The sequence below is a fragment of the Pristiophorus japonicus genome, chromosome 12 (assembly GCF_044704955.1).
Source record: "Pristiophorus japonicus isolate sPriJap1 chromosome 12, sPriJap1.hap1, whole genome shotgun sequence".
Taxonomy (NCBI): domain Eukaryota; kingdom Metazoa; phylum Chordata; class Chondrichthyes; family Pristiophoridae; genus Pristiophorus; species Pristiophorus japonicus.
Window position 1 is genome coordinate 113,215,429 of NC_091988.1, and position 13,998 is coordinate 113,229,426.

General features: G+C 47.2%; 1 protein-coding gene across 1 annotated transcript in view; it reads right to left on the minus strand.

The window, feature by feature from the left end:
• ip6k1 (inositol hexakisphosphate kinase 1) overlaps positions 1–13,998 on the minus strand; it is a 60,910-nt gene that overhangs the window by 18,055 nt on the left and 28,857 nt on the right. The window contains exon 2 of the mRNA XM_070895869.1: positions 10,849–11,030. Within this exon, the coding sequence (XP_070751970.1) occupies positions 10,849–11,005 (157 nt within the window). The 5' untranslated portion in view covers positions 11,006–11,030. The remainder of the gene's footprint in view (positions 1–10,848; positions 11,031–13,998) is intronic.

Here is a 13,998-nt window from a genome sequence, read left to right on the forward strand (position 1 = left end):
ATCTTCTGGAATTTTTTGAGGCTGTAACTAGTAGAGTGGACAAGAGAGAACCAGTGGATGTGGTGTATTTGGACTTTCAAAAGGCTTTTGACAAGGTCCCACACAAGAGATTGGTGTGCAAAATTAAAGCACATAGTATTGGGGGTAATGTACTGACGTGGATAGAGAACTGGTTGGCAGACAGGAAGTAGAGAGTCGGGATAAACGGGTCCTTTTCAGAATGGCAGTCAGTGACTAGTGGGGCCGCAGGGCTCAGTGCTGGGACCCCAGCTATTTACAATATACATTAATGATATATTGTAAATATAAGAGACTGCAGGGTGACTTGGACAGGTTAGGTGAGTGGGCAAATGCATGGCAGATGCAGTATAATGTGGATAAATGTGAGGTTCTCCACTTTGGGGGAAAAAACACGAAGGCAGAATATTATCTGAATGGCGGTAGATTATGAAAAGGGGTAGTGCAACGAGACCTGGGTGTCATGGTACAACAGTCATTGAAAGGTGGCATGCAGGTACAACAGGCGGTGAAGGCGGCAAATGGTATGTTGGCCTTCATAGCTAGGCGATTTGAGTATAGGAGCAGGGAGGTCTTACTGCAGTTGTACAGGGCCTTGGTGAGGCCTCACCTGGAATAGTGTGTTCAGTTATGGTCTCCTAATCTGAGGAAGGACGTTCTTGCTATTGAGGGAAGGTTCACCAGACTGATTCCCGGGATGACAGGACTGACATATGAGGAGAGACTGGATCGACTGGGCCTATATTCACTAGAATTTAGAAGGATGAGAAGGGATCTCATAGAAACATAAAATTCTGACGGGACTGGACAGGTCAGATGCAGGAAGAATGTTCCCGATATTGGGGAAGTCCAGAACCAGGGGACACAGTCGAAGGATAAGGGGTAAGCCAGTTAGGACTGAGATGAGGAGAAACTTCTTCAATTAGAGAGTTGTTAATCTGTGGAATTCCCTGCCGCAGAGTTGTTGATGCCAGTTCACTGGATATATTCAAGAGGGAGTTAGATATGGCCCTTATGGCTAAAGGGATCAAGGGGTATGGAGAGAAAGCAGGAAAGGGGTACTGAGGTGAATGATCAACCATGATCTTATTGAATGGTAGTGCAGGCTCGAAGGGTCGAATGGCCTACTCCTATTTTCTATGTTTCTACGTATGCAGAATCAGATTTGATCTACCTCTCACAGCATGGCCAATTTCTTGAGTGTCTCTGGGATAGTTTTCTACAACAATATGACCGAGGGGCAACAAGAGGGCAAGCCATATTAGATTTAGAAAAGAGCCAGACTTAGTTAGCAGCCTAACTGTGCGTGAACATTTATCCAATAGAGATCATCGTAACACGATCGAGTTCAATGTAGCATTTGAAAGGGAGAAATGCGAAACAGCTAAGATTCTAGATTTGGGTAATGCCGACTTGAATGCGATGAGGCAGTGACTGTCCACAGTAAACTTGGCAAATCTGTTAGCGGGAGATGCTTAAAAAATAATTTAATGTGATACAGGACCAATTTATACCCCTGAGGGACAAGAGCTCGACTTGCCAAAAAAAAATGCCATGGACAACTGAAGAGGTAAGGAACAGCATAAAACTAAAGAAAAAACATATAAAAAGGCAAAAAATAGCAGAGATCCTGTGGGAATGGGAAAGATGCAAAGAACAGCAAAGGGTGACAAAACAGATAGTAAGAGCTACAAAAAGAGAGTATGAAAAGAAACTGACAAGGATTTCAAAATCAATATGAAGATATTTAGTTACATTAGGAAAAAGGGTGGTCAGGAGCAGTGTTGGCCCCGTAAAAACTGTCGGCAGTAATAGTCAATAACAATGGGGAAATGGCAGACATGTTGAATAATTACTTTGTCAGTATTTACAGTAGACAAGGATAGTGTGCCAGAAATCCCAAGGAAACTAATGTTGAACTGGGGACAGTGCCTCAATAAAATTAACATAAGTAAAATAACAGTAATGAAGAAAATAATGGCACTAAAGAGTGACAAATGCTGAGGACTAGATGGTTTCCATCCCAGGGTTTTGAAGGAGGTCAGTGAGTACATTGCAGATGCCCGAACTATAATCTTCCAAAGTTCTCTAGATTCAGGATCCGCCCCTTTAGATGTCACTCCGCTTTTAAAGAATGGCGAGTGGGAGATACCAGCGAATTAAACTAGTTAGCCTAACTTCTGTTATCGGGAAATTGCTAGCATCTATAATTAAGGATAGGGTGACTGAACACCTCAAAAATTTTCAGTTGATCAGAGAGAGAGCCAGCATGGATTTGTGAAAGGTAGGTCATGCCTGACAAACCTGACTGAATATTTTGAAGAGGTGACGAAAGTAGTGGACGGGAATATCTGGTTGTTATTTACATGGACTTTTAGAAGACATTTGATAATGTCCAACATAAGAGACTGCTATCTAAGGTCGGAATTGAGGGCAAATTATTGACCTATTTAGGAAATTGGCTGAGCAGCAGAAGACAGAGAATAGGGATAATGGGCAGGTACTCAAATTGGCAGGTGACTCGTGGTGTCCCGCAGCGATCTGTGTTGGGGCCTCAACTAGTCACAATAGCTTCGATAATAGCATAGTAAGTCATATATTCAAATTTGCTGATGACACAAAGATAGGCCACATTGTAGAGGAAAGCATAAAATTACAAAGGGATAGCGATAGATTAAGTGAATGGGCAAAACGGTAACAAATGGATTTCACTGTAGGCAAATGTGAGGTCATCCACTTTGGACCTAAAAAGGATAGAAGAGTACTTTCTAAATGGTGAAAAGCTAAAAACAGTGATGTCCAAAGAGACTGGGGGTTCAGGTACATAGATCATTAAAATGTCATGAACAGGTACAAAATATAATCATAAAGGCTAATGGAATGCTAGCCTTTATATCTAGAGGACTAGAGTACAAGAGGGTGGGTAGAAGTCATGCTACAGCTGTACAAAAGCCTGGTTAGACCACACCTGGAGAACTGAGAGAAGTTCTGGGCACACCTTAAGAATATATTGGCCTTGAGTGCAGCACAGGATTAGCAGAATGACACCCGGACTTCAAGGATTAAGTTATGAGGAGAGATTACACAAATTATTGTTGTATTCCCGAGATATGTGTGCGCACTTGGTCCATGCAACAGAGCAGGTCTCCAGTCGTCCTGGTTAACCCTTGCCACTGGACCAAGACCTAGCTCTGTCGAGCCCGTGTGGTGGCTAGTGTGCAACGGTCACCACACGTTAAAAAAATCCACGCACAGGCATCTTCCACCCTCTCAATTGGAGTTCAGGACTGGAACATCGGGTCCTTCATTGAAACATCCGTGAACTCATGTGGAAGCAAGTCATCCTTGCTCAAGGGACCGCCTATGATGATATTACATCTGATGTTCCAGTACACAAATATCTACATTCAGCCTTCAGCTGCCTCGGCCCTGAGCTCTGGAATTCCCTTTCTAAATCTCTCCACCTCTTTCTCTTCCTTTAAAACGCTCCTTACAACCTACTTCTTTGATCAAATAGCTCTAATATCTACTATCTATTGTCCTAATATCTCTATGTGGCTTGGTGACAATTTTGTCTGATAACGCTCCTGTGAAGTGCATTGGGACGTTAAAGGTGGTATATAAATGCAAGTGGTTGTTGTTGTTTGTAGGCCGGCTTTGCCCTTCCATACTTCAAGCTGACTTGATTCTTGTGTTTCAGACTGAAAATTCCTGGCACGTAGCTTTTATGCAAGCCTTTTGTCAGAAAAGTAAGGATCGATGTTTTTGCACCCACATCCTGAAATCTGGGGCTGCTTCACTCACAGCGCCACAATGTAAAGGCAGAGCTTTACCAGGCAGTGGGCTACAATCAGCAACTCCAAAGCATGTACAACTTTAAAAGCAGCATGGGAATATAATCCGGTAATTGCTCGACATCAGAAAACCAACAACTTAAAAACAGCTGTAATGTGCTAACTCCGCACTTGCAGCCATAAAGTAAATTAGCAGCAGAAATCCATCTGTTCTCTGGACAACAGCCAGGAGAGACCATACGAAAACAAACTTAATGCAGGTTAACCCATTGGCACCCAATGCATGATACACTGAGGCCTACTGACCAAGCAGGTTTGCCAAAAGCAGAAATGAAATGGTTCCTGCCCAGGCACCCTCAGTGCGACAGACTTCCTTCCGGGCTCCAGATACACAACTGTACCATATGCCCATTCCATTCACACTGACAAAGCATCATCTGATATAGAAAAAAACAGGATCCAGACCAGGACTCATCAGTTCACAAACAGCTAGCTCTACTTGGAACTCCCTCACTTCAATTGAGCCAAAGGTGGGCAGAGGAAACATTACAAGGACACCCTCCAAGCCTCCCTGATAAAGTGCAACATCCCCACTGACACTTGGGAGACCCTGGTCAAAGACCGCCCTAAATGGAGGAAGTGCATCTGGGAGGACACTGAGCACCTCGAGTCTCATCGCCGAGAGCATGCACAAATCAAGCGCAGGCAGCGGAAAGAGCGTGCGGCAAACCAGTCCCACCCACCCCTTCCCCTCAACCTGTGACAGAGACTGTGGCTCTCGTATTGGACTGTACAGCCGCCTAAGGACTCATTTTAAGAGTGGAAGCAAGTCTTCCTCGATCCCGAGGGACTGCCGATGATGATGATGAGCATTCATTGGAAGGTTGCTGTAAACCAATCAACACTTCATTTTATATAAAATCAGAAAATGCTGGAAATACTCAGCCAATGTTTCCAGCATCTGGGAAGAGAGAAACAGAGTTAACGTTTCAGACCAATGACCTTTCGTCAGAACTGGAAAAAGTTAGAGATCTAACAGGTTTTTAAGCAAGTGTAGGGGCAGGGAAAGGGAAGGGAAGAACAAAAGGGAGGGTCTGTGATAGGGTGGAAGGCAGAAGAGATGAAGAGACAAAAGAGATGATGGTGCAAGGCAAAAGGAGATGGTAATGGGGTAAATTATCAAACACTTAATTTAAGATCAGTAACCCCATAACATATTTACATATCAACAGACAAGAAAGCTGATGCACAGAGAACGTTTAACTGCAATAATAACTTGCCCTTATATCACACCTTCAACATAGAAAAACATTCCCAAGCGCTTCAGAGGTGTAATCAAATAAATCGATGCTGAGCCGAAGGAGGAGATACGAGGAGATGTGACCAGGGCTTAAGGACTGGGTCAGGCAGTGCTAGAGATTCCGAGGGCGCTGGGACTGGGTCAGAGATTCCGAGGGCGCTGGGACTGGGTCAGAGATTCCGAGGGCGCTGGGACTGGGTCAGAGATTCCGAGGGCGCTGGGACTGGGTCAGAGATTCCGAGGGCGCTGGGACTGGGTCAGAGATTCCGAGGGCGCTGGGACTGGGTCAGAGATTCCGAGGGCGCTGGGACTGGGTCAGAGATTCCGAGGGCGCTGGGACTGGGTCAGAGATTCCGAGGGCGCTGGGACTGGGTCAGAGATTCCCAGGGCGCTGGGACTGGGTCAGAGATTCCCAGGGCGCTGGGACTGGGTCAGAGATTCCCAGGGCGCTGGGACTGGGTCAGAGATTCCCAGGGCGCTGGGACTGGGTCAGAGATTCCCAGGGCGCTGGGACTGGGTCAGAGATTCCCAGGGCGCTGGGACTGGGTCAGAGATTCCCAGGGCGCTGGGACTGGGTCAGAGATTCCCAGGGCGCTGGGACTGGGTCAGAGATTCCCAGGGCGCTGGGACTGGGTCAGAGATTCCCAGGGCGCTGGGACTGGGTCAGAGATTCCCAGGGCGCTGGGACTGGGTCAGAGATTCCCAGGGCGCTGGGACTGGGTCAGAGATTCCCAGGGCGCTGGGACTGGGTCAGAGATTCCCAGGGCGCTGGGACTGGGTCAGAGATTCCCAGGGCGCTGGGACTGGGTCAGAGATTCCCAGGGCGCTGGGACTGGGTCAGAGATTCCCAGGGCGCTGGGACTGGGTCAGAGATTCCCAGGGCGCTGCGACTGGGTCAGAGATTCCCAGGGCGCTGGGACTGGGTCAGAGATTCCCAGGGCGCTGGGACTGGGTCAGAGATTCCCAGGGCGCTGGGACTGGGTCAGAGATTCCCAGGGCGCTGGGACTGGGTCAGAGATTCCCAGGGCGCTGGGACTGGGTCAGAGATTCCCAGGGCGCTGGGACTGGGTCAGAGATTCCCAGGGCGCTGGGACTGGGTCAGAGATTCCCAGGGCGCTGGGACTGGGTCAGAGATTCCCAGGGCGCTGGGACTGGGTCAGAGATTCCCAGGGCGCTGGGACTGGGTCAGAGATTCCCAGGGCGCTGGGACTGGGTCAGAGATTCCCAGGGCGCTGGGACTGGGTCAGAGATTCCCAGGGCGCTGGGACTGGGTCAGAGATTCCCAGGGCGCTGGGACTGGGTCAGAGATTCCCAGGGCGCTGGGACTGGGTCAGAGATTCCCAGGGCGCTGGGACTGGGTCAGGGATTCCCAGGGCGCTGGGACTGGGTCAGAGATTCCCAGGGCGCTGGGACTGGGTCAGAGATTCCCAGGGCGCTGGGACTGGGTCAGAGATTCCCAGGGCGCTGGGACTGGGTCAGAGATTCCCAGGGCGCTGGGACTGGGTCAGAGATTCCCAGGGCGCTGGGACTGGGTCAGAGATTCCCAGGGCGCTGGGACTGGGTCAGGCAGTGCTCACGATTCCCAGGGCGCTGGGATTGGATCAGAAATTCCCAGGGCGCTGAGACTGGGTCAGGCAGTTAAGTGGGAGTGACTGAAGATTTATACGGTAATTGAAGTTAAATCCATATTTATAGATGGACATATGGATTAGTGAAAACCTCTCAGCCCATCTGTGAAAGGAACCTGGGTTGTAAAAAGTCACTTATGAAACACTGCTGAATTCTGCTGATGTCTTAAGTTAATGACGCACATAAAGTAGCACAACATCGAGCTATTCGGGTTCATTGCTAAATAACTCCGTGCAGTCTGCCTCATACCATAAAAAGTAAGGCAGCTGTTAACATAAAAAGTTCAGTGTGAACAGGATTATCTTCCATTGTGTGGATAAGTAAATGGAAAAATATAAAGGAAAAACTGCTCATGTTGGAAATCTGATTTTACAACAGAAAATGCTGAAAATACATGTCAGTTAGCATGTATGAGAAGGCAGGTTATTGCATTTCAGATGTGAAACCTGGGCTAGAATTTTCTATGGCTTACCGCCCTGTTTCTGGGTGGTATTGGCCATTGTGGGCGGTAATCAGGTGAGCGGAAAATTCCTTACCTGAGGCACACCGGCGGTTTCGAAGTCCTGCTGGGGAGCGGACCCACTGGCACGATCTTTGGCTGAGTGGGGACCCGCAGGTAAGTATAAAAAACCGCTCTCGAGGATCAGCGGAGTAAGTAAGTAGGTCTGCAAGGCAAAGGTAGATTGGTTTTTTACTAATTATTTTCTAAATCTGTTGGGAATGTTTTTTGGATTCTTTAATTAGGTTTTTTAAAAATTATATTTTTTTTGGTATTAGGCTCAATTCACAGCCTCGGGGTAAATTTTTATAGATTTTTAAAATTTTTCGCTCACTTTCTTTAGGCACCGCCCAATTTACCCTAAATTGCATTTTTTTCGCCCAGATTGGGGGTGCAAATCTAAAATTTAAAAAAAATCTAAAAGCTTGCGCCGGTGATAATCTTACCAGCGTTGGAGGTTTTTTTGGGCAGCAATCGGGCACTGGCGGGGTTTGGGGAAATTCTAGCCCCCTGTCTTTTCTCAGTCAGACATGCTTGACCTGCTGCGTATTTCCAGCATTTTCTCTTTAAGGATCTTGAAGTCTGGGAGGTTTATAGTTACTGGCAGTGAGCAAGCCTCTCAGTCTATCTTTGACCCAGTTCACTGTGGGGAAGAGCTGGAAATATTTTGTTATCCTCCTTCACGATTCCCAAATATCAACTGCTGCATCAGCACCTGAAAATAGCCCAGGAATCCTTCGGTTTTGAGTATCGGAGCAGTCCGACAGGGACCGCAGGAAGACTACAGGCCACGCTGATCCACTGATACAACGAAAACTCTAAATTACAATTACCACTGTATCTTGCCATTCATACTGGAAGTCATTAAGATTAGGTAAAAAAAATACAATTGAGAGAGAGATTTCCCTGGACCATCCCTTTGGGGATATGTCGAGCGCTACATTAAATGGCGTACCCAGAGATCAGTCATTGGACTAATAACCTTTCAGAGTGTGTGTATCAAGACAGTCTCTTTGAGGGGGATTAAAAGCACAATTGCTAAATTTGCCAGCAGCACAGGATGGCGAAATGTACCTAGGAGGCAAGAGAATCTGGAGTGGGTCAATTATCAAGAAGTACCTCGTACTGATAAACACAGAGTAAAAGTCAGCGACACTGCCATCCGTCTCATGATGGAAGAAGCCATGTAACAGCAAAACTCAACAAAAGGAAAGTGTCCATAGAAACCATGCTCAAATACACCCCCACACGTACAGTCCAACCCTGCCATTCTCTGCCAATTGTTAGTCCTCAAATCTCCCACCTAACGCCCCCTTTCTATGTTAAATCTGCACTCACTAGTTGGGAGGTGCAGGGGCTGTTGGGACTTTCATTTCATCACAGTGGTCCTTCTTCCTCGTCAAGAAAAGGTCCCCTGTGGGACAGTTGTGAGAAAGCTGCCCGTGGCCAGAGCCAGTGGTGTGTGCCTCAGTCCCAAGCTGTGACAGCCACACTAATATAAAGGGAACACTCAATTACCAAGCCTTATATGGACTATCCAACAGCAGCATATACGCTTCACACTCCATTCAGTGTACGGTTAACACATACAGTTAATACTTCTGTCCATACATTTTAAGCTATGCCATTCAGGAAGGAAATTAAGAAGCACTTTTCCTCACAGAGTAGAAATCTGAAACTCTCTTCCCCCCAAAAAAGGCTGTAGATGCTGGGGATCAATTCACTTTCAAAACTGAGATTGATAGATTTTTGTTAGGTGGTAGCAAGGGATAGGAAAAAAGGCAGGTAAATGGAGTTGAAGTACCGATCAGCCATGATCTAATTGAATGCTGGAACAGGCTCGAGGGGCTGAATGACCTACTCCTGTTCCTATGTTCAGAAAGATGTAATGCACTACAATACAATCAAACCTGATGTACAATGGAGTAAACGTGAGCTGCAGAGTAGAGATAGGCAAATTCAAAACTTCAATTCTAAGTTAGTCGCATATTGGTGGTAGGGTGAAACATAGAAATTAGGTGCAGGAGTCGGCCATTCGGCCCTGCGAACCTGCACCACCATTCAATAAGATCATGGCTGGTCATTCAACCTCAGTACCTCTTTCCTGCTTTCTCTCTATACCCCTTGATCCCTTTAGCCGTAAGGGCCACATCTAACTCCCCCTTGAATATATCCAACGAACTGGCCTCAACAACTTTCGGTGGTAGAGAATTCCACAGGTTCACAATTCTGAGTGAAGAAGTTTCTCCTCATCTCGGTCCTAAATGGCTTACTCCTTATCCTTAGACTGTGACCCCTGGTTCTGGACTTTCCCAACATCGGGAACATTCTTCCTGCATCTAACCTGTCCAATCCGGTCAGAATTTTATATGCTTCTATGAGATCCCCTCTTATTCTGCTAAATTCCAGTGAATATAAGCCTAGTCGATCCAGTCTTTCTTCATATGTTAGTCTGGAAGTGCTGCCTCAGGCATTAAACATCTCTCTCTGAGGGTGAGGCTCATGATGATCATGGCATTCCCTCCAGGTAAATATTGGTAAAACCAAAATGATCATCTTCAGCCCTCATCACAAACTCCACCCCCTCCCAGTCACTGTCACAGGCTGCACCCAATGTTTGCACCCTCAGCTGAGCTTCTGACCCCTTATCTTCTCCCACTCCCATCTCAATGGAAATGCATCCAAGTTACAACACGGAAACAGACTATTCCACCCAACCAGTTCATGTCAGAATTTACCCTGAAACGAGTGAACAGTTTTAACACATTTACCCACCCAGTTCCCATATCCCTTCAACCCTTTTCCTTCGTCCAGCTTTGCAATCTAATCTTGAATGCTGATATGGCTTCTGTCTCGATAGTAATACATATTGGAAATATCTCGAACATCACCCACCTCCAGCTCATCTGCTGCTGAAACCCTCATCCCAAGCCTGTCACCTCGACACGACTTGTCCAACGCTCCCCTGGCCGGCCTCCCAGCCTCCAGCACATCCAATTATCTGCTGCCCATATCCTAACCTGAACTAGGTTCTGCTCACCAATCAACTCCTGCCCTGGCTGACCTACACTGGCTCTTCCAATGGGTCAAATTTATCATTGTCATCCCTTCATGACCTCATCCCAGTCTATCTCTGGGGGGTAACCTCCTGCAACTCCACATACCCCCACCTCCCCTCAAATGTTCTATTCCTCTGACTTCAACCTCTTATAGATCTCCCCCCCGGTGGCTGTGCCATTTGCTTCTTTCACCTCACCCTCTGGAATGCCCTCCCGAAACCCCTCCAGCTCTCTCTCCTCCTCTTCAAAGCCTGTTTCTTTGACCAAGCTTTTGGTCAGCACTCCTAATCTCTCCTGTGGCTCCACCCACCAGTGAAGTACCTGGGGAGTGTCTCTCTGTTAGAAGGTGCTCTATAAATACAAGTTTTTAATGTCATAGGGTACTGGTGCAGCAACAGCAACTCGTGTTGAGATGCAGAGTACCGTGTGTTACTGTTCACTCTTAGTGAGGTGCTACAGTTACATTAGGCTGCACTAAATAAATAGGAGAGGATGGTAAGTAGGGCCGTCACTGTGCGTATTACATGAGAGGGTCTGAGTAAAGGATACTGTACAGTTTCCGGTCCTTTGAATCAGAGCGCATGCGACTCAGCTGCTGCTTGTGACAGCGGAGACTCCAAGGGTTGTAGCTGATTTTCTCCGAAATCAGTGTACTGTTGCCATCCAGCATTTGGAAGGGAATGTCCGACGGAACCTGTCGCTCCATCTTTGGACTCTTGATCTCCTGAGAGCTGTGGGAAAACCAGAAAGGAAGAAACAGGATGAAAAGGGGAACTAAGTCAATTTACTGCCAAAAAGATAAGACAAGGCAGTCACACACGTTCACCGACGGCAAGAGTGAGGCTGGCAATCTTTCCTGACATATTGACCTGAATACAGTCACACTGTAATCTAATATATTAATGGGTATTGCAGCGTGTTACTTTACATGTTTCTCTAATCCCAAAGGCAGGTCTGAAAAAAGGATACTGTATTATTTTACTGGTAATCTTCTACTCCTGTTTATTGGGAGCCTGCTTTGAGAAATACACATTTACTGCACTAAAAGTTTTAAAACTTTTATTTTACTATAAATCCCATTTCCTTTTGCATTCAAAGCTGGCATCTCACAAAATATAGAACTGGAAATGATCTGTAATGTAGAACGCATCCATCTTACAACAGCAGCAGCGAGAGTTGGGATTGAGAGTCACTCTGCGAGGAACCTGCAACTTGAAAAGCAAGCGGACAGAAAATGAAAACAGGCAGCCCCAATGTTCTGGGCAGAACTCACTTCTTACAAGCCTCATTCACAGTGAGTAATGGTCTGGAATGAGCTGATTTATACTCATTGCAACGGGTCCCTCTACTATACAGTCCCCAAGTCACACACTCTCTCTCTCACACGCATTGTGCAAGCTGGTACCAACACAATGACAATTACTCTGTGGCGTGGGCAACTGACACATTTTTAGCTTGGGGTTTCAATTACCTTCACAGTATGTGGGCAACTGATATCACATGTTGCTGTGTGGCACCAGTCACTCCATCCCTGTAGCAATGCAAACACATGCAACATCAGAAACACACAGTACTTTGAACAGGAGTCATAATCACCCACCCATTACAGTGGGAATTCAGTCAACAGGTACGAGATTCTTGCTCTCTGTGTGGACGAAAGCAGGGACCGCAGGGAGGATGAGCAAAGTGACCACAGCACTGTGGTACAGGGGGCCACTCAAGTTTGGGGAGTGAAAAGGAACGCTGTAGTGGTAGGGGAAGATATTAGGGGGATAGATACTGTTCTCTGCAGTCGAGAGCGTGAGTTACCTGCCTGGAAAGGAACTTGGACTGGGAGGGCAAGATCCAGTTGTCGTGGTCCACATAGGTACCAGTGCCATAGATAGGATTAAGAAAGAGGTTCTGTGGAGGGAGTATAAACAACTAGGGGCTAAATTAAAAAGCAGAACCACAAAGGTAATAATCTCTGGATTACTATCTGAGGCATGAGCAAATTTGCACAGGGTAAATAAGATCAGAGAAATGAACGTGTGGCTCAAAGACTGGGTGGGAGAAATGGGTTACAATTCATAGGGCACGGACACCAGTACTGGGGTAAGAGGGAGCTGTTCCGTTGGGACAGGCTTCACTTGAACCAGGCTGGGCCAGAGTCCTGGCGAATCGAATAACTAGGGCTGCAGATAGGGCTTTAAACTAAATAGTGGGGGGAGAGATCCGATGAGCGGAAATGTAAAGAGAAAGGAGAAGGCAAAAGTGCAGGGTAGCAGAGTGTGACAGGAAGGGACAGAGTATATACAGAAGACAAAATTAAAAGTTCTAAAATCTGAACACACACAGAATTCCTAACGAGATAGATGAATGGGTATGATGTGATTGTCCTTAGAGATATGGTTGCAAGGTGACCAAGGCTGGGAACTGAATATTCAAGGATATTTGCCATTTTGTAAGGATATGCAGAAATAAAAAGGTGGGGTAGCTCTGTTAATAAGGGATGAGATCAGTGCAGTAGTGCAAAATGATATTGGCTCAGAAGATCAAGATGTAGAATCAGTTTGGGTGGAGGTAAGAAATAATAAAGGAAAGTCACTGGTGGGAATGGTCCATAGGCCCCCAAACAGTAGGACAGAGTATAAATCAAGAAATAATAGAGGCTTGTAAGAAAGGTACGGCAATAATCATAGGCGATTTTAATCTTCATATTGATCGGACAAGTCAAATTGACAAAGGTAGCCTTGAGGAAGAGTTCATAAGAGTGTATACAAAAGGCCCAGCGGCGGCAGTCCAAGAGGCGGGAGTGCGTGGTGTCGGAGCGGCCTATAAAAGGCCCAGCGGCAGCAGTCCGAGAGGCGGGAGTGCGTGGTGTCGGAGCGGTCGACAAAAAGCCCAGCGGCAGCGAGAGGCGGCGGCAGTCCGAGAGGCGGGAGTGCGTGGTGTCAGAGCGGCCTATAAAAGGCCCAGCGGCAGCGAGAGGCGTGGCCGGTGCAGCTACAGAAAGAAGGCAAAAAAAGTAGAAAGAAACAGAAAGGTGACGTCACAGCCAAGGGGGTAAGTGATTGGTTGGTGATTGGCGAGTAATTTTTATTTTTTCTCTTCTACAACAGTGAGTAAACTTTAACATTGTTGTTGCCTATCTAATGGTTAAGTCATGGCAGGACAGCTCGGTCACGCGTTATGCTCCTCCTGTACCATGTGGGAACTCAGGGACGACTGCAGTGTCCCCGACGACTACGTGTGCGGGAAGTGTATCCGCCTCCAGCTCCTGACGGACCGCGTTGCGGAGTTGGAGCTGAGGGTGGATTCACTCTGGAGCATCCACGATGCTGAGAATGACGTGAGTAACACGTGCAGCGAGTTGGTCGTATCGCAGATGAAGGGTCCACAGCCAGATAGGGAATGGAAGACCAGCAGGAAGAGCAGTGTAAGGAAGGTCCCCTGTGGTCATCCCCCTGCAAAACAGATACAATGCTTTGAGTACTGTTGAGGGGGATGACTCATCAGGGGAGGGCAGCAGCAGCCAAGTTCATGGCACCGTGGCTGGCTCTGTTGCACAGGAGGGCAGGAAAAAGAGTGGGAGAGCGATAGTGATAGGGGATTCAATTGTAAGGGGAATAGATAGGCGTTTCTGCGGCCGCTACCGAGACTCCAGGATGGTATGTTGCCTCCCTGCCTCAAGGATGTCTCGGAGCGGGTGCAGGACAT